The 21,143-nt window shown below is 47.4% G+C and overlaps 1 protein-coding gene across 1 annotated transcript in view; it reads right to left on the bottom strand.

The window, feature by feature from the left end:
- The window catches only part of Xxylt1 (xyloside xylosyltransferase 1), a 158,185-nt gene that overhangs the window by 131,854 nt on the left and 5,188 nt on the right, over positions 1-21,143 (bottom strand). Inside the window, exon 2 of the mRNA XM_047564144.1 lies at positions 428-575. Within this exon, the coding sequence (XP_047420100.1) occupies positions 428-575 (148 nt within the window). The remainder of the gene's footprint in view (positions 1-427; positions 576-21,143) is intronic.

Below are 21,143 nucleotides of genomic sequence, written 5' to 3' on the forward strand. Positions count from 1 at the left end.
TTGCAGATCCAGATTTGATTTTTTTAAAATCAGTTAAGTATAGGTTCCAACTAAACAGAAAAGGGTCACAAATTTGGATGATGGACAACCTAGTGCAAACTGGCATCTTACAGATGTATGAACTAAGCCCTGGGGGTAGTGGGGAGATGTGTGCAAGAGACAGACTCAGGGCCACAGCCCAGGTCCCCTGCATCTAGGGTCACCATACTGCACAACTCAAACCATGACCTGACCCCAGGAACAATGCAACCCAGCGCCCACTTGATTCTAAGTGCAGGAAGCCCTACTGTCCGCAGGGCTGGTGGACTCCTGCACTCTCACATCTCGGTGGAGCTCGTCATCCGAGACGGGGCACCAGCCATGCAGGAGCAAGGGAAATGCATACAGAATCAGACAACCCAGGGCCACTTCTCCTCAGCCGCGCTACCTTTGGGCATGATCTGATGCATGGCGACTGAGAGGAAGAAGATGGAGTCACTGTAGTAGGTCCCTGAGCCAGCGCTGAAGTGTTTCTGCATGGCCTCCACCACAGGGAAGAGCTTGTCCGTCAGTGCGGCAACATCGTGGAAGATGACCTGTAGTGGGAGCAAGAAAATTTCAGCCATCAGCCCATCCTCTCTCACCCTGGGATCCAGGCACCCCATGCACATCTGGAAGCAGAAACAGACAAGGCTTCTCCAGGGTCTGTGAGATGATGACGATGGGGGTGTGGGCAGGGACTGAGAGCCAAGGAAATGGGGAACCATGAGGAGTCAAAGTTAAGGCTGCACAGAAACTGGCTAACAGAACAGGGACACCATGGGGAGGGAGCAGGTGCAGTGAAGAAAAGTAGGAGGGCAGACAGGAAATGGGAACAGTTCCCAGCTGCTTTCTGCTTTTGAACCTCAAGCTGAGCCACACCAAAGGCCAGCTCTGTACCCAGGCACAGGAAGCCATGTTAAAGCCCTGGTCCTGGAACTCTGATCCTCAGCATGGCCTTATGGCTAACACTGCTTGGGCACCACCACCTCCTAGTGGCCACTGTATGTGTGCCACAAGCCCATAAGATGCTCCAGCCCTATCTCCCTTGTCCAAGACTGCAGACACTGAGAGGAGCTGGCCAGGGAGAAAAGAACCAGGAAAATGCTGAGTGCTGAGGTCAACTCAATCTGCCAACTCAACCTGCATTTCTTGAGTGTCCATATACTCTGGAGGTGCTACGAGAGGTGTAATGAATAACCAGACGCCGCTTCCATCAAAGTACTCAGAGGAGGAGGTCCAAAGGTGCCACCAGCCACAGCTCAGAGCTCTAAGTCTGCGAGTTGCTCTTCCACACACGCTCCGATCCTCACAACAGCCCAAGACTTTCAAGAGACAGACATCAGTGTTCCAGCCTCCAAATTACAAGTGAGAAAGCAGATGCCCAGAGAAGTTCCACTGCCAAAGTCACTCAGCTAACAAGTGCAGAGTCAGGACTCAACCCTGGTGTCCAGATCAGCCCCCGGTTCCTTCCTCTATGAGCACATCCTCTTCTGAAAAGCGACCAGCAAGGGAGGGAGGCACTGTGCCCTACGATTATGGTAGACAGGAGTACTAACAGGACCCTCAGCTGGTTTTCCTGACACTATTCCAGAAAGTTAAAAGTCTATCCCACACCAACCTCGGCCTCATACAATACCACATTACCAGGTGCTCTGCTCACATCTGTCTTAGAGGTTTTTCCTGTTGCTCCGTGTGCCCCAGAGCACCAGGTCACTGCTCTACACCCAACAAGCACTCAAGTCAGAAGCCTGGATGTTTCCCCTCCTTCCACTGCCCTTCTAGGATATCTGCTGGTGGTCCCCTCCTACTGCCCTCTTCCCTGGTAACTGACAGGACAGGCCATGCCTACTCGGTGCCGCCTGACTGCTACAACACCACTACACCAACTCCCAGTCCAAGAATCCACCTGAACAGGTGCCAGCAGCAAAATGCTGAGCCACATGAACACTTGACTGATCTGTTTATGCTGACGGTGGCCCTGTCAGCAGCAGGGAGGTCAGCAGTGGGCAGTGCCTGAGAAGTTCTTGGACAGGTGGGCTCCATTCCATCATCCACTGCCCAGGTTTCCACGCCACCTACACTCCCTGCACTTCCTCAGCCGTAGGTCGTCCTTCACAGCCCTGAGATGACGCTAAGCCGATCCACCTACTTTCCCTACTTTGGGTTCTATTTTTGGTTAATATGACTCTAATTTCTCAGAAATATTTCTCTTAGTCCTGTTTCTCTTGTATTTCTCCATAGCCAATATTTCTCTGAGTTCACATGTTTGCTTTTGTCCTTAGGTCTCCCTAAATTTCTAAAACACTATTACACTTGGAAAAACATTTATACCACACTGATCCTCCTCATTCACTAAAACTTGTTTTATATAACTCTTTTAAACTTGTATTGTTTTATAAAAGTCCTTTGAAAGTTTCCAGACATTTCCAAGGTACTGTTTTCCTTTAGCCCTTTTCTGAGTTTTTTGTTGCTGCTCTTGTTAGTTTTTTTGTTTGTTTTACTTTGACTTTTTCATTTTTGTGGCCTCGCAGCCTGAGGTGGGGAATAAAGAGCAGTTCCTGCTATTTCCCAATATAAATCCCAAATGACATCTCACCCAGTCCATGACATCTCTGACAGGCTTACCTCACCCCTCCAAACAGCCTCTGCTGTACCTCTACAGATGTTTTCCAGATAAAAAATTCTTTTCTCTCTCTCCTTGCCCTCAAAGCCTCCCATGGCACATCACTGCCCTCAGTTACAGTCCAAATTCCCCAGCAAGGACTAGGAGCTTCTATGATAGTGGCTTTGCCTACCTCCCGCCACCCCGCTTGGAATTGGACAGACCTACCAGGCGCCCCCTCACCAGTACACTAGCCACCCCTCTCGTGCTATGTCCTCCTACGCCTGTCCCTGCTCTTCCCACGTCTGGAACTCCTTCTCCCAGCACCCATCTGCCTCCTATCCCGTCTTCCAAGCCTCCCCTCCAGTTTTCCACAGCCTCCCAGTCCACCAGGGTCTTCCTGCACCCCACTTCACACAGGGCTTCACAGCTCCTGCGGCACTCACTCCCCAGGTCTTTGTCTCCATATCTGCAGGAGGGGGTACTCCTTGAGGCCAGAGGCTGTGACTGCCCATGACCTGTGTCCAGACCATGGCCATATAAATGCCAGGCCATCAACATAGGTTTGCTACAGAACTGCACCTAGGGCAAGTGACTAGGCTTCTCCACGGGTAGCACAGGAATGACAACACCTACCTCCTGTGCTGGCCCTTAGCGTTATCTGGATCAAGCACCCAGCTCAGAGGTTGTGGCACTGCTTTTATTCCTAAGCCTTACCATCCTGTGCCTGTCCCCTGGTCCCCTGAATCCCCATTCCTCACAGACCAGTCACTGCTCTTGAGCCAGCTTTTCCTCTGTGCCTCACTCCACCTCCTCCACCACTGGGAGCTGGAAGGAGACAAGCTGGAAGCTGATAAAAGGGCTCTCACAAAAGCGCACCCTCTACATTCATTAAAAAGGGACAGAAAGAAAGGCTGTGCGCGGGCGCATGGAGCAGGGCCTGCCGCAGTTGCAGCCAAGCTCAGGGAGGTAAAGAGGTATTGGCAGCCAGCGTCCACCCGCCACCAGCCCCAGATCACCCCAAAGCTTCCCAGGCGACAATTGCCTCCATCAGCATTAATAGATTTATGAGGACAAACTGTACTCAGTACATTTGTTCTAAGAGCTGTACTGTGAAGCCTACTCCAATGAATATTTCATGTAATAAATCTACTTAAAGATAAATTAATATGTTCCAGGGAATATACTTATGCAGCAAGAAGCAATCACGGACACTGCAAGTGTGAATCAAAACGCCCAGTTCTCCCAAAGACAAACAGGTCTGCAAACTGTGACCTGCCTGAAGACAGTATCAGGATCTGGCACACTCTGGAGCCCCCAGACCCGGGCTGGGGCCACACCAGGGGCACAACAAGTGAAGAGAGAAAAAGAAAGGGGGGCAGGGGAGAACCCCCCCCCCACTTCCTCTACCTTTCAAATCCCCTAAGAAGCTACAGGAAGAATTACCATGTAACCCAGGAAATCAGGAATTTAAAGTGGTTCCCATACTGAGGGCAAAGTCCAATGAGAAAATGCACAGCAATGGTGTATGCCAACGGAAATGTATGATTTCTAGAATCCTATTAATTATAAAACACTAGTTTCCCACACCCAGCCTATGAAATAATTTCTTTCTGAAACCCTTCATGTGCACCAAAAAAAGGCACACTTATCGGCCTGAGTGAGGCTGACCACTCAGCACATCAACCTCACTAGGTGTCCAGAGGGTGGGACACGGCCCCCAGTGAACCCTATAGGATGTTAGTGCTGGAAGTGCTACCCCTACCCACCACACTGCCACGTTCACAGCAGCAAGGCAGCTGGTTTCTTCCACCAACCTATATTCATAAATTTGTAGCCACTTACTAATCCCCCTTTATTTGCAATCTTTGAAAGGTTTGTTTATAACAATACTTCACACTTATAATTATGAAGTCAGCCCCCCACTAGAAAAAAATGACTAAATTCATGTTAAATTTCGCTGCCTCTTTTCTTTTTAATTAATTCTGTCAAAGGACTTCTAGAACCATCCAGATTCAGTAATGACTGAAGTTTGTTTTTTCAGGCTGAGGTATTCTCAAACTGTACTTTGTTTTTCAAAATAAAGTATGTAATTGAGAAAGTGCTGTGTAACAATAAGGGACTTTAGAAAGACTTTTGAAAAGGGCAGTTTCAAGAGGGAGGAGGGGAGAAAGAGGCTGCCTCATATCCCACCATGAACGGCACACCCTCGACACATCCAACAGTGGAAGCCCAAGTGACCAGTCATAGCACAGTCTCTTGCCAGACAGGAGCAGGCACCTGTGCCAGCCTGGCCCAGTGCTCACTGGCACAGAGAGTTCCGAGGTACAAGGCCACAGCTCCTCAAAACATTCACTGGGCACCTACAGCAATGCCAAGCCCTTAGCTCGGGTGAGGAAGGCTCATTTATCACCTGGTGAGTCGCACTGGGAGCCAGGTCATGGGCACACTCCCAGAGCCAAGAAGGCAGATGGCAGGGGTTGGCACTAGCACAGAAAGATACCAGGCTCCCAGGAAAGCCCCAGGTCTGCATGAAGAGCAGCACTCCTGCAGCTGTAGGTAGCACGGCCCAAATGGGCAGCAAGATTGTCCCCAGAAGAGCTGCAGGAGGGGACAGTGACAGTGCAAAGCTGGAAGAAAGTGACCCAAATCCAACTTCCTGGTATACCCTGCTGAATGCTGGAATCCATCTCTGCGGGAATAGCACATAGGTTCCAATGAGTCCCAAGAGCCACCTGCGTTCTCGGTAGGAAGGATTCTGCAGCAACATCTGGACTCAGCCAGAAATCACATCATCATCAACAGAAACACCCATTAGAGGACGGAGCTCACCTCCCACACAGTTATCGTCCTACGCATGGGCATGCAGTTAGGCTGGACTCTCTCCAGCGATGGGCTGTCAGAGCCTCCAGAGACTCGAGAGGCAGAGTGGTCCATCAGCAAAGCACAGTCCGGGGTCCACTTCTAAGACGCCACTCAGACACCTGCTGATCCTGGTCAAAATGCTCAAATGCCCTAGACAAAATGGGAATCACAGTGACTATCTCATCTGGCTCTCATGAGGAATGTAGTAGGCACTTAATAAAGGACAGGTGGCGTTGTTATTAACCCATTACAATACAGTACCATGACTTTTCTATATAAGAACACCTAGATGTGAGGAAAGAATGCTTTCATGTTGTCCCAAGACACCATCGGCAATAATCAGAGCTACCCAGCTCTGCCGTGCTCTGGTTGGATGGAAAGTGGTTCCAGACTCTCCCTCCGGCCAGGCTCACCCACACCCCAATCCTGCCTCTGCTAAGGGCTGCCCATGGCCCAACAGAAGGCCCCTTCCACACCTCTCATGCTTGGCATGGAGAACCTATTCATAGACAGTGCTTCTAAAGTCACTAAAGCAATCTAACCCACAGGTAGATTAAATACGATTCTGAATTGAAGGAATCTTAATGTGCCAAAAAAAGCCACTCTGCAGGGACACCTATCCCACAATGGGAAATAATATCGTCCCCATACCAGTCCCCTGTTCTCAGCCTCCCCCAGGCCTGCAGGACAGCAGGGAGGACGTGGAGAAGTAGGCAGGTCTGTCTTGATGACAAGCACTTGGCATGTTCCCAAGGAGGAGCTGTTTATTCCTTCTCAGAGCAAGAGCAGGTCCTCCATTAGCCTCCTGGCCACACAGCTTTCTTCAGGACAAATGCAACAAGCATCACGGAATGACTGATTCTAAGGGCAATGAGCAGAAACAGCGTGGGCCCTAACACAATCTCCCCCAAGGCTGGCTAGATCCATGAATACTAATCTGAGTGAACTTAGTAATCAATTCCAACAAGAGTTGGAGGAAAAATGGTTTTCTGGAGAGAAAAAAAATAGTTTATTGACCTGCACTATGAATGTGAAGGCTTATTTCTATGAGGGAAAGAAAAATCTGCTGAAAAATAATAATAACTGGCAATTCATCATACCAATCACTTGTACACCTCAGGGCCTTTGCACTGGTTGTCCCTCTGTTCAGAGAATACTCCCCAGAATCCACAATGCTGGATCCCGCTAGCCATTCAGGTACTAAGGCAAATGTCATTTCCTGAGAGCTTCCCTCACCAAAAAAAATTAACAATCACCCCTTGTACCCACACGAACAAAACACATGTACACACACCACAGACACACAATCTGTTCTGGCCATTGCATTGCCAGATTCACTTTCCATAGCACTCAACACCATTGAACACATTAAATTCTTAAGTGTCAGGTCATTTATTGTCCACTTCCCCACAACTCCCTGCCAGCCTATACAGCACCATGACGGCAGGACCTTGTCTGACTTGCCCATGGCTGCATCTTCAGCCCTCAGCAGACCAGGTCACACACAGTGGAGGCTCAGCAAAGGCTTTCAGCAAGAAGAAGAAGCGAATGAATGGGCAGAGATCTGAGCACCCCGAGAGGAGGGGTGTTGCGACAACCTGCACCAGGACACAGCAGTGGCCTGAAGGACCCAAAGCGGAGAACTTTCTCCCACCTGGGATCTATGCGAAACCTTCAGGAACATGGGCCTTCTTTTCACTTTTAACCGGTTGGTCAGAGGTCCAGCACAGCGGGTTGCAATGTCTCAATTTGTCAGGAGGAACTACATTGTCGAATAAACTCTGTACCTGCCTACAGATTGTTTCAGAATATTGTGCCCTATTTTTAAATTTTATGTCTAAAATCAAATCAAAGGTGTTTCCTTAAACGAAGTTTCCTGACTGTCATGAGCTTAGGAGCTTTCCTCTACCACGCCTTTCAGCCATGATATTCTGCCTCACCTCAGGGCCAAAGCAACAAAGCCAGCGGACAAGGACTAAACCTCTGAAACTGAGTCACAATAAACCTTTCTCCCTTTAAGTTGATTTCTCTGGCATTTTGTTCTAGCAACATAAAGTTAACTAACACACTGTTACCAAATTGTTCAACTGTAAGGCCTGTCAGGTCTTCTTCACCAGATTCCTCAATTTGTTCTTTTCTGTGTGAGAATCATCCAATGACCTATGACCTCCAAAGAACATGGCAGTTTTACAAGTGACACACAAAAGGAAGCACTTGAGCAATTCCTGCCTCGATCAGACAGGTAGGCAGGTGGCCTCAGTGGGGCCCTGCCCACCCTCCCATATGCCATCCCTGTGCAGGGAGAGCCTCAGTCCTGACAGGCACCTCCCTGCTCTCCTGGCTCTCAGGGATGGGAATCCCCATAGGCAATCCCTGAACTCACTCTGCTCTATCTGTCCGGTGCTCCCCAGGATGTACACACGCCTGCAGAGGAGTACAACAGAAAACCTAAGGGGCACACAAGCCAACCTGTTAATACTCACAAACTTATTCTGATAAATATGTAAAATACTAGAAAAATAAACAAAAGCATTACAGTACTTTGATTCCACAGGTAGTACCTAAGAGGCGGCTAAGGAGAAGAGAAAAAGGCAACTAAGTTAAAGTATATGTCAAGTACATAATAATACTGCAGGCAGTTCTAGGATATTGGCAAAAGCCATGAAGGAAACACTTAAATGACCTGATTTGGGAGCTGCTGCATGTGGGTGAGACGATGTGTTTAAAATGCCAAGCATAGTACTGGAGGCTGGGAGGTTTCCAGTGACTGAGTCCCCTTCTTTCCCATGCTTCCCCCGTCACACACCACATGGCTGACCTCAGTCCTGAATCAGCTGACTCCACATCTGAAGTCCCCCACTAAACCCCCTCCTCTAACCACAAGAGGTCACGCCTGCCGGGCTGTCCAGGACACACTACTTCTCTAAGCTACTTCAGGCAGGCACACAGCATGCGATGTACACAGGACACACTGGCACCTGCTCTCCACGGGACCACAAGGAAATGAAACAAAACGCGTGTCAGACAGCAAGGAAGACAAACATGAGCTCATCGGGTTCTCACAACCGTGTCCTTCATGAAGGAGGCAGCCAGGGCTGAAGAGGTGAAGTCACTTGTCCAAGGCAGCTGGCTGGGTGGCTGAGGCCGACTGAGCCCAGACCGTGATGATGTTAGAGCGCATAGGTTTTTGCAGGGGAAGAGGCCTCACTCACTCCCTCACCGTGGCAGAGCCACCCCTGAGCATGACACTGCAAGCCCCCTCCAAAGAGGGAAGTGTCTCCTGCTGCCACGGATTACACCCCAGGGTGGACAGACTCCTCGTTCCCCAACCTAATAAAACACCTTTTCCTGGATGGCTCCAGAATCCCTGTGCTGCTTGCCACCTCCACAAGCTTCCACCTCTCGGCCCAGGCCAGAAGGCCAGCCAGGACGATGACGTCCTAAACGCTGTACTCCACATGTGGCCACAGTGACCCTCCAACTCTCACTCAGCCAAAGCCAGAAGCCTGCCCTCTGCACTCCCTGCCCACTGCACTCCAGGCCCCTGCCAGCACCTGCACCCGGAACCTAACTTCCTGCTAGCTTCTCGCTTGCTGTGTTCAGTACCCCTTCTCAGAGAGGTTTCCCTGTCCGTCCAAATAACACTCACCACCACCTGCGCTTCTTTAAAAAAACAAAAACAGCGAGCTGGTGGCTCTTCTTTAACCTATATAAGAGGAACAGAGGTGTCTTACATCTTTTTTTTTTTTTCTGAAAATTTCTGCTTTGATTTGTTTTATTTGTAAAATTTAAATGCATAAAAAATAAAATATTACATAAGAGGAAGGAAAGAGGGCCATACAATTAAGTCAGACAAAAAAACGCCGTGCTGATAACCTGAAGGAGTGAGTGTTAAAGAGCATGATGCCAGGTCCCCATTCTCACGTGTTAATTTGTGGGTTCAGAATCGTTACAGGCTGTGAAGCATTCCTTGGGACCTTGTGAAAAATCAAGGAAGGGCTCCTGAGAACAATTCAAAAGAAAGAAAGTCGTACACACAAAGACATCCACTGGCTGTTATCCTAGTACAAAACAATCAGAAACCCACAGAATAGCTTACAAAAGAAATATGACAATAACTGAGGCGACAGTCACATGAACAATAAGTATAAGACTGGCCTGTAATCCAGTCCAGAGACTGAGGCAGAAGGATTGATTCCAAATTTGAGGCCAGTCTGGCAACTTAATGAGATCCTGTCTCAAAATAAAGGGCTGGGGCTGTAGCTCAGTGGTACAGCACCCCCAAGTGCAATCCCCAGTAACAAAAAGAGAAAAAATTAAAAATAAATAAGTACAAGACAAGATAGCAAGATGGAGAAGTTATGACCTATGCTAACACGCGTGAGTTGCTTACTAAGTGAGAAGACCAGCGAATAGAATTCCCCCGCCCGACAAAATCAGGCCTACCAGTGACAGGAGCTCCAGGGGCAGAGGAAATGAAGACGGTTTGTGAGAACATGACTTAGTGTCATACCCTCTGCAGAAGCAGGTCAAGAAGGCTCTCCAGGAGTCCCCTCACTGCTCGCCACATGCCCACTTCCCTGAGCATCTTCACATTCTCACAACCCTCTCTCTCTGCAGATCCAGGCCACATCCTCTGAACTGAGCACTGTCACGGGCTGGTGAGACTGCCCTCTCCTATTCTCAGGCTACAACAAATCTCCTTAAGAGTCCCACAAATTAAGTCCAGATAGCACATGTCACAGAAGAGGGCTCAGAAGTTAACAGTTTCAGAAAACAAGAGGTCAAACTGCAAGGTCACATATCATTTCCCAAAGCCAGCTACTTAAGATAAAGCTCTGCCTTAAGCAAAGGAAACATTTTACTTTGCATTTGCTCTAAAAAAAAAAAAAAGTCTCATAACTCTCTGAGAGAACCAAGTGAATTAATAACTTTGGTCACTCATGCTTCTGGACAGAGCAAAGACTGCTGGCTGAGCCTCAAAAACAGAGAAGGAAACAAAACCAAACTACCTGGTGTCTAACGTCCTCCGCAAAGACTCGCCCAACTCAATTCTCTATTTGGACACTCACTCTCCACTGAGGAGAGGAGGCTCCAACCAGGTTGAATCTTCAGCCTTAACAGATAGAAATGATCTTCTCAGACACAGCCCAGAGAGGCCAAAGACAAACTTTACACCAGGAAGCGCCATTCAAAGCACTCACTAGGTGGACGGTGCCTCTGAGGCTGGACAACAGGTCTTCCACACACCCTGTCTATCAGCCCTCTCTTGTACCACGACCCCCACATGCACAAGCCTACTTGCACAGCCAGACCCCAGTGGGTGATCAGGGACCCAGAACCATGGCCACAATGCAGATGTCAGCAGTGACTGGCCATACCCAGGACCTAGGACCAGAACCCTAGTCTGCACTGACCACATGTCAAGCTCACTTATAATGGGGAGCCATCTGCCAAGACAACAAAATCCTACCTCCCAGCCTCAAAGGCCCACTTCTCACTATGATATTTCCCATCTACCATCTCTCCTCAGGAGCCTCCCAGAGCTGTGAGCTTCTTCCTCTTCCACTGAGACACCACAGGGTGTGATGCTACTCAGCAGCCTCTGGGCTCGGGCACCATCTCACTCTTACGCAGCACAGAACATAGCAAAGGATATGGACTGGGGGATTTCTGTGCAAATGAAGACAAGCCCGAGCTCACACAGACCAGATGCTGGCATGGGTACCTGCCCCAGGATCCAAGTCAATGCAGGATAACAGGTGGTGATCCATGCAGCAGGATCATGTGACGGTGTGCCAGGGATGGGCATGGTCATAGAACCCAACCTAGTTTAGGGGTCCTTTACACACAGGTTCTTTAAACACATTCATTTGATTTTATCACTGCATCAATATTTTGAGATAAGTCATCATGTCCCTTGTACAGATAAGGAAGTAGTTCAAAGAAGGTAAATAACCAACTGTTGCCTTCCAGAGGGATGAAGAACAGCCAGACCCCGAACCAGGCTCAGCTGTAGCCAACACCAGACTCATTCAAGAAATACACATCACTCTGACATGAGGTCACCAGGAGGCAGAAAGAAATCAGACTTGATTTCCACCCCTCATGCTCTCAGTCTGGCAAATTCACCAACATAGCAAATAAGAAGTCTAAGAAAAGCAACGGGCCTTTGGAGAACATGGACTCTCCAAGTGGGGTTTTTGAGCTGGACAGAAAACCAGCAGGAAAGGAGAACACCTACCATGCATCTTCACGATCAGCTCACCAGACAAGCACTACCCAGAACTAGCTCCAGAAGCAAAGGGAGACAGTGAGGCATAGGAGCCTGTGGCCCTGTGCAAGCTGTTCCATCTCTTTGGGCTCCAGTTTCCCCAGGGTAACTGAATAGGCCAGGGACTGGAATCTCTCCAACCTTGACCTCCTGTGACCTGCTGCCAAATGAGGGGGATGGAGCTCTAAACACCACAGTCCTCTAACAGGTACCAAAGAGAGACTCCCAGCTGGCTCCACAGGGCAGAACCCATGCAGGCTCGGGACCCCCTGCTCTTCACAAGCCACTTGGGTACAAGAACACGTGTGCAAGGCCCTAGTGAATAGCAGGCACCCCAGCTCTCACACAGCATTCCCTGTTTCAGAGGGACAAGAATGAGTCACCAAAACAAACAGGCATTACAAGCATTAAGGCACAATGCTCAACCCCCACTCGGTCACTTGCAATTTTATAGCTCTGAGCAAGCCACTAAGCCTGGTCTGGCCCAGGAGCATCACCCGGGCAACCTCTTCCCAGGGGAGAATACCTCCTCCTCTCTGGAAGATTGCTCTGAGGACTAAACAGGAGGACAAAAGCAAGATCTAACAAAGAGAAAGAGGGAGAAAACTCAAATTACTAAAATTTGGAATGAACAAGGAAATATCACAACAGACACGAGTGAAACACACAACAAAATTAGAAGCTATTTTGAAAATCTATACTCCAACAAAACAGAAAACCTCGAAGACATCAACAAGTTTCTAGAGACATATGAATTACCAAAACTGAACGAGGAGGATATACACAACTTAAATAAATCAATTTCAAGCAATGAAATAGAAGAGGTCATCAAAAGCCTACCAACAAAGAAAAGTCCGGGACCAGATGGGTTCTCAGCCAAGTTCTACAAAACCCTTAAAGAAGAGCTCATTCCAATACTCCTCAAAGTATTCCATGAAATAGAAGAGGAGGGAACCCTCCCAAACTCATTCTATGAAGCCAATATCACCCTGATACCTAAACCAGACAGAGACACATCGAGGAAAAAAAATTTCAGACCAATATCCTTAATGAACATCGACGCAAAAATTCTCAACAAAATTTGAGCAAATGACATACAAAAATATATTAAAAAGATAGTGCACCACAATCAAGTGGGTTTTATCCCAGGGATGCAAGGTTGGTTCAACATCCGGAAATCAATAAATGTCATTCACCATATCAATAGACTTAAAGTTAAGAATCACATGATTATTTCAATAGATGCAGAAAAAGCATTCGATAAAATCCAGCATCCCTTCATGCTCAAAACACTAGAAAAAATCGGGGTAGTGGGAACATTCCTTAACATTGTAAAGGCCATCTACGCTAAGCCCATGGCCAATATCATTCTAAATGGTGAAAAACTGAAAGCATTCCCCCTAAAATCTGGAACAAGGCAGGGATGCCCTCTTTCACCACTTCTATTCAACATCGTCCTTGAAACTCTAGCCAGAGCAATTAGACAAACCAAAGAAATTAAAGGGATACGAATTGGAAAAGAAGAATTCAAACCATCCCTGTTCGCTGATGACATGATTATATATTTAGAGGAAACTGGAAATTCCACCAGAAAACTTTTAGAACTCATAAGTGAATTCAGTAAAGTAGCAGGTTACAAGATCAATGCTCATAAATCCAATGCATTTTTATACATAAGTGATGAATCTTCAGAAAGAGAAAGTAGGAAAACTACCCCATTCACAATAGCATCAAAAAAAATAAAATAAAATACTTGGGAATCAATCTCACAAAAGAGGTGAAAGACCTCTACAATGAGAACCACAGAACACTAAAGAAAGAAATTAAAGAAAACCTTAGAAGATGGAAAGATCTCCCATGTTCTTGGATAGGCAGAATTAATATTGTCAAAATGGCCATACTACCTAAAGTGCTATACAAATTCAATGTAATTCCAATTAAAATCCCAATGATGTACCCTACAGAAATAGAGCAAGCAATTATGAAATTCATCTGGAAGAATAAAAAACCCAGAATAGCTAAAGCAATCCTCAGTAGAAAGAGGGAAGCAGGAGGTATCGCAATACCAGATCTTCAACTCTACTACAAAGCAATAGTAACAAAAACGGCATGGTATTGGTACCAAAATAGACAGGTAGATCAATGGTACAGCATAGAGGACACGGACACAAACCCAAATAAATACAATTTTCTCATACTAGACAAAGGGGCCAAAAATATGCAATGGAGAAAAGATAGCCTCTTCAACAAATGGTGCTGGGAAAACTGGAAAACCATATGCAACAGAATGAAATTAAACCCCTATCTCTCACCCTGCACAAAACTCAACTCAAAATGGATCAAAGACCTCGGAATCAGACCAGAGATCCTGCATCTTATAGAAGAAAAAGTAGGTCCAAATCTTCAACTTGTTGGCTTAGGATCAGACTTCCTTAACAGGACTCCCATAGCACAAGAAATAAAAGCAAGAATCAACAACTGGGATAGATTCAAACTAAAAAACTTTCTCTCAGCAAAGGAAACTATCAGCAATGTGAAGAGAGAGTCTACAGAGTGGGAGAATATCTTTGCCACTCATACTTCAGATAGAGCGCTAATTTCCAGAATATATAAAGAACTCAAAAAACTGTATACCAAGAATACAAATAATCCAATCAACAAATGGGCTAAGAAAATGAACAGATACTTCACAGAAGATGTACAAGCAATCAACAGATATATGAAAAAATGTTCAACATCTCTAGTAATAAGAGAAATGCAAATCAAACTACCCTAAGATTCCATCTCACCCCAATTAGAATGACGATTATGAAGAACACAAGCAACAATAGTTGTTGGCAAGGATGTGGGGAAAAAGGTACACTCATACATTGCTGGTGGGGTTGCAAATTAGTGCAGTCACTCTGGAAAGCAGTATGGAGATTCCTTAGAAAACTTGGAATGGAACTACCATTTGACCCAGCTATCCCACTCCTTGGCCTATACCCAAAGGACTTAAAATCAGCATATACAGAGATACAGCCACATCAATGTTCATTGCTGCTCAATTCACCATAGCCAGATTGAGGAACCAACCTAGATGTCCTTCAATTGATGAATGGATAAAGAAACTGTGGCATATATATACAATGGAATATTACTCTGCCATAAAGAATGATAAAATTATGGCATTTGCAGGCAAATGGATGGAATTGGAGAATATCATGCTAATGAGATAAGCCAATCTCAAAAAACTAAAGGACAAATGATCTCGCTGATAAGCGGATGAGGACGTATAATGGGGGTGGGAGAGGTTAGCGTTAGGGTTAGGGTTAGGTTTAGGATTAGGGTTAAGGAGGGTGGTAAGAATGGAGGAAGGAAGGACTGTATAGAGGGAAAAGAGGGGTGGGAGGAGTGGGGAGGAAGGGAAAAAAAATAACAGAATGAATCAAACATTACCCTATGTAAATTTATGGTTACACAAATGGTACGCCTTGACTCCATGTACAAATAAAGAAACAACATGCATCCCATTTGTTTACAATAAAAAATAAATAAATAAATAAATAAAAGCAAGATCTAGCATGGTGCCTGCTACTCAGGAGCCCTTTCAGTTGTGTCAACTGTTGCTCTCGCTGAAAATGATGACAAAGAGCTAAGAGAGCATGGGAGAGTCTACGCTTCTCACCCCTCATACTCCTCAGGACTGAGGAAGCTCACTTTGGCTTACAGAGAGGCCAAGAAATTAAACACTATCTCACTGGAGGATGTGGTCAGGATCATTCCAGAAGACTACCCCAGGAAGAGGTGAATAATGGTTTCAAGATCCCATTGAGGACAAGGTCTGGAAGGACGGATGCTTTGCAGCTTCCTAATACCCTCTTTACATGTACCCATAAGACAGCTGCAGATAAAACTCAGAGCTCAAAAGTCCCATTGATAAGGGCTTCTAGTGTCTCTGAGCCTCAGTTTCTCATCTTTTAGATCATGTATTAGTCAGGCTTTCTGCTACTGTAACAAATACTTGAGATAATCATCTTAAAAAGTAAAAGTTTATTTTGGTTCATAGTTTGAGAGTTCCAGTTCATGATCAGGTATACCCACTGTGTTTAGGCCTTTGGTGGGGGGTGCTCAGATCATAGTATGGAGCAAACTATTTATTTCATGACTGGGAACAGAACAAGGGAGAGGAAGGGGCTGGGTCCCAATAGCCTCTTCCAGGGCACAAAACTTGTGACCTGAAGACCTCCTGCTAGGCCCCACCTCTTAAAGATTCCACTGTCTCCCAACAGACCAAATCTTTACTACTTAGACTTTTAGGGGACATCTATTCAAATAGTAGCAGGTGGGTAGAGACAAGCACTACCCAAAACTAGCTCCAGAAGCAAACAAAGGGTGACCATGAGGCACAGGAGTCCGTGGCCCTGTGCAAGCTGTTCAACCTTCCGGGGCTCCAGTTTCCCCAGGGTAACTGGACTGGATTCCCTCCAACTGTGACCTCCTGTGACCTGCTGCCAAATGAGGAGGATGGGGCTCCAAACATCACAGGCACCATGTTAGTGCCTGGAAGGCACAAATATACATTGCTAAGAGCAGGGAAGAGTTGGAGGAGAAAACGTTGTAGTTTGGGGAACTGCAGAGGACTCAAAAGAATATGAGGCCACCCTGAAATAAACCCAGGTGGAAGACTGTTTTGCAAGCTGGCTGTACCGTCCTCCAATTGAATTAACAAGCATGTGCCTTCTAAAAGACAGAAAATGTTCCCCGCTCCCAGCATACCTACTTGGATCTGCTAGAAGCAGGTACCATTTACCAGCTGCCTGCCAAACACCAGACCCCCGTGCCACATCTCACAGTCACTGTGTAAGGTCAAGTGAGAGGAGGAAGGTTCAGAAGAACTATACCCAGCACCACAATGTTCCCAAATGTCTCAGACTGGATTTGAACCCAGGCGGTAGGCATCTACCTGGCCAACTAAGGACAGACTCTGCCAGAGACAGAAGGGCAGTGAGCAAATGTCAGGAGCAGGGTCGCTGCCCCCAGATACAGGGCTGGGGAGGAGAACAAGAGGAGAGGAAGGGAGAGAGCACACCTGTCCTCCCAGTCTGCGGCCTGACCTGGGGTCAGCAGGATGACAGAGGCCAGACTCTGGGCCACATCAACCCAACAGCAGAGGACTGCTTCAATTGCCAATTGCTTCAGGACGGCTGCTTAACAGTAATCACCCCCAAATAAATAAACAAAGGCTTTAATTTAGAACACATTAAGTTAACAGCAGGCATCTGCCAGCTGACAAGGTCTGGTTTAGTTGCTGAAAACAGGTACAGAGTTGTTTCTTGGGGTCAGGGCCTCTGGTTAAGGCCCCTGTGGCCATGGGGAGAGGGATGGGAGGTGATGTTGCCCCTGGTCCTCTACAACTCACAGGACAGAAAGAGTGGGCAGGGGAACAAAGGCAAGAGCCCTGGACAGGACAGGTAGGAGAAAGCGCTGGGAATCCTTCCGGTAGTGTCGGATAACCCACAGGGCAGGAGCAGAAAGCCTCGGGTCTGGGCCCCTCAAGGGGTAGGAGGGCTTGTGCTCCCAGTGCAGGGCCTCCCTCCACCAGGAACAGACCTGCACTGCGATACTGGAGATCAGTTGGTGAAACGAGACTCCTAACTCCGAACGCACTGACAACTAAGAACCCAAAGCTACAGCAGTCAAGCCACGGGACCTGCCAGGGCTGCAGGGAAACCCGGCAACCCGTACCACGCCTGCCTCTTGGAGACTCGGGTCTTGGACCCAACTCCCCACTTGTGCCAGGGTACCCAGGCCACTCCACCTTCACGCGGAACTAACAGGCACACTTCCTACTTCTGCGGCAGAAGACCCCTTGGTATGACAGGCCCCCCAGAAGAGCCGTGAGGCCACGTGGTCAGCTTCCAGGGGAGGACCGAGAAAGGCGAGGGGGCCGCCTGTCCACTCTGACCTCTGCAGGTGCTGCCAGATCCCATCACCCCAGCTGCCTGCTCAGTCGCCTTTTTCAAAGGGCCTTCTCAAAGCAGGTTTATACCAGCGCAAGAAGAAAAAGGCCTCCCACTGTCGCCACCCCAACTCCCTCTCATTAGTTCTCCTCTCTAAAGCCAAGGGGCACGGATTCAAGGAGAAAACAGAAGTGCTCCGCAGTAGCCGCAGTAGCCGCAGTAGCCGGGCCTAGCCAGCAAAAGCAACGCACCTCGCAGGCCCTGGGGTCCCGGCGAGCCAACGCGGTGCCGGGGCGCCCTCCAGCGGCCGCCGCCCGCGCAGGCCCTATCGTGTCGGGGCCCCAAAGGGAAGGAGCCTAGCGTGAGCTGAGCTAAGCCCCAGGGCAACTCTTCTTCCAGGCCTGGAGGCCGGGTGCTGATTGTAGCCACCCAGATCCTCCTGTGAGGTCTCCAGATCACATCTCGGGCAGGGGCAGATACGTGTTGACCCCCGAAGCATACAGGTCCCCGAGAACTGACTCCCGGGTCCTCTCCAGCACAGGACAGCCAGAAAGCTGGCCCCAGGGAGCCTTCCAAGTGGGGCCTCCCCTCCCCTGCGAGTCTGACCCAGGGGAGTGAGGGAGGCCAGGTTGGACCAGGTGAAGGGAAGAGGCCGACTCTCCACCCACCCTTCCAAAAATGATCTGAGGCTGCTGGTAACATTCAAAACAGAGGAGGGAAGGGCCTAAACTGGCTTCAACGCCTGCTTTGAGGCACTGAGTAGTCACTGTCCCTCTCAGGCCCAAGCTTTCAGCTTAGACGCTGCTCCGGGTGCTTTGGAGTTCCTTCCTGCTCACATGTGTGACTGCTGCATGGCGCTCCCTCTGCCCCTGCAGCGCGCAGTTTTTGTTCAGACGATGTCCTACTTGGGGTGGTTTAGCAGTGGGATGATACAGATTGTGAGGTGGGTTACCGCCTGCACCCACACCCACAGTCCCTGGGTACCGCTGCTGGCTCCTCCTAGTCTGTGAGCTCAGGGAAGTCTAGACCTCTCAGCCTAGGCCTTTCAAGCCTCCGTCACCAGTCACACTGTCACCAGTCACAGTGATGGAGATCCAGAAGTGTAGGTGAAAGCACTTTCACCAACTCCAAGGTGCTGAACAAATGTTATTATTTTTCTAGTCTTCTTATTAGCAATACCCTTTCACTGATTTGGGGTGTAACATGACTGTGCATCTTTTCAAACTGTGTTCTTGAGAGTAAGCACAATTTCAGAGATGTTATAAAAAGCCTTTCAGGGTAGGGAGGGAAGAGAGGCAAGGAAATTATTTTTTCTTGTAAAATACATTTTGGCTAAGTATATATGAAAAATACCAAATACCAAATACCAAATATGCAATTGTCTTTATCAACATGTAATCATCTCATCATTAGTCAGTAAGGAATTTCAAATCTAAAAGAAAGTAAAATATTGCTTCACATCCACTAGAATGACTGTAATCAAAAAGACAGTAACCAAAGATACAGAAGGTGTGGAGAAACTGGAACACTCTACCCTGCTGGTGGGGATGTTAACTAGTGCATCTATTTTGGAAAAGTTCAGCAGTTAAAAAGGTTAAGAAGTTAACAGAAGACCCAGCCATTCTATTCCTAGGTCATAACACAAGAGATTTGAAAACATGTCCACTCAAAAACTTATAAACAAATGTTCACAGAAGCACTATTCGTAATAGCCTAAAAGTGGAAACAACACAAAATTCCATCAACTCTTGAATGCATAATGTGGTATATCCACACAATGGAACACTATCCAATTATTAAAAGGAATGAAGTAATGATATGCTACAATGTGAAATTTAAAAACATTAGGAAAGACGCCAGACATAAAGGTTACATATTGAATAAGTCCATTTGTAGTAAATATTTAGATTAAATGAATTTATAGACAAAAAGCAGATTAGTGGCTTTTGGGGACCAGGGGGCAGGAGGATGGGAAATGACTGCTAATGAACACTGTTTCTCTGAGATGATGAAAATGTTCTGGAATGAGTGAGTGGTCATGGCTGTATGAAATACTGAAAACTACTTAACCATATACTTAAAAATTTTTCATATGTGAATTTTATCTCATTCTTTACTGGCAAAAAAAAAAAAAAAAAAGAATAATTATCTCTTAAAAATGGCCTAAGAGAACAGAGAGTTAGTAAGTCCTGATGAATTACTGATGCGCAAAATGAGAACATTTATATCTGTGCATTAAAGTCCAGCAGAATTTACAAATCACCCCTGTATCATTTCATCTGTGACATCCCTGGCCTATGTCATGAGATTTGCCTTATAATTTCAATATACTTGTGGAACTATCTAGAGTTTATTGCATTTAATACAGAACTTTATAGTTATTCCCTACAGACCTACAATTATAAAGTCTCTCAAGAGAAATGTACCTTGGCATACAAACTACTCCAGTTACTTTCATGAGTACATTAAAATTTGAAAGTGTCCCTATTAAATGTACTTGGTAAAATGCACGCTGTTCTCTAAATGGCATAAAATGACAGCCTGGTCTCAAACAGCCTCTTGCTTCAGAACACCTCTTTCCCAGAATGTCATAATGTAGCCAAAGTTTTCACAAAGATGTAAGACACCTGCTACTGTGACAAGCCAGGGGATCAGTACCAGTCCCAGCGTCACCTGCTTGTCATCAGCTTCCTCAGCAACACAGCCAGCACTGAGGATCCTCACATTTGGGCTTTTCTCAAGCCCCTGGTGGGAGCTTTTTCAAGCCATTCACAGGTTGGTTTGTTTTGCGATGCTGGGGATGGAACCCCAAACTCTCCCATGCTAAGTAAATGCTCTGCCATGGAGCTGTGCCCACAGTCCAAGTCACTCACAGCTTTGCTCCTGCAACAAAAGGAACCCTGGGATGCCCTCAGAGTGGAGCTCTAACATTTGTCCCGTCACTCCCAGTGACTCCTGGGCACCTTCCCTGGAATCCAGCAAACACTGTAAGTGGGGGAAAACACAGCTGTCTTCTCCCAACATGTCCTCAAGCCTGTGCAGCCCAGCTGTAGGACCTGACAGGGGCTGAGCTCTGACAGAAGAGGGGCAGACCACTGAGAACCCTTCCAGGATGTCTTGGGTTTTATCCACACACCCATCAGTCGAGCCTAGCATGTGCCCGGAACTGAGCTGAGACAACAGTGGTGCTAGGGAGAGAGACAGCACTTCTGCTTCCATTGTTTCACACTTCCACTAGGAGAGTCGCCTACCAGACCAACATCCTGGCCTCCTGCACCCACCCTACACCCCACGCCCCATCACACCCACTGTCTCCTCCTTAAGGCAGCAGGGGAAGCTCATCTGATGGGTGAGTTTGGGTGGCATGTACGCCCCCCGCGCTGCCTCTCCTCTTCTCCTACCTGTCCCTGCAGGAAGGCTGTTGGCTATCCAGAGCTAC

Source organism: Sciurus carolinensis, chromosome 9 (genome assembly GCF_902686445.1).
Source record: "Sciurus carolinensis chromosome 9, mSciCar1.2, whole genome shotgun sequence".
Lineage (NCBI taxonomy): Eukaryota > Metazoa > Chordata > Mammalia > Rodentia > Sciuridae > Sciurus > Sciurus carolinensis.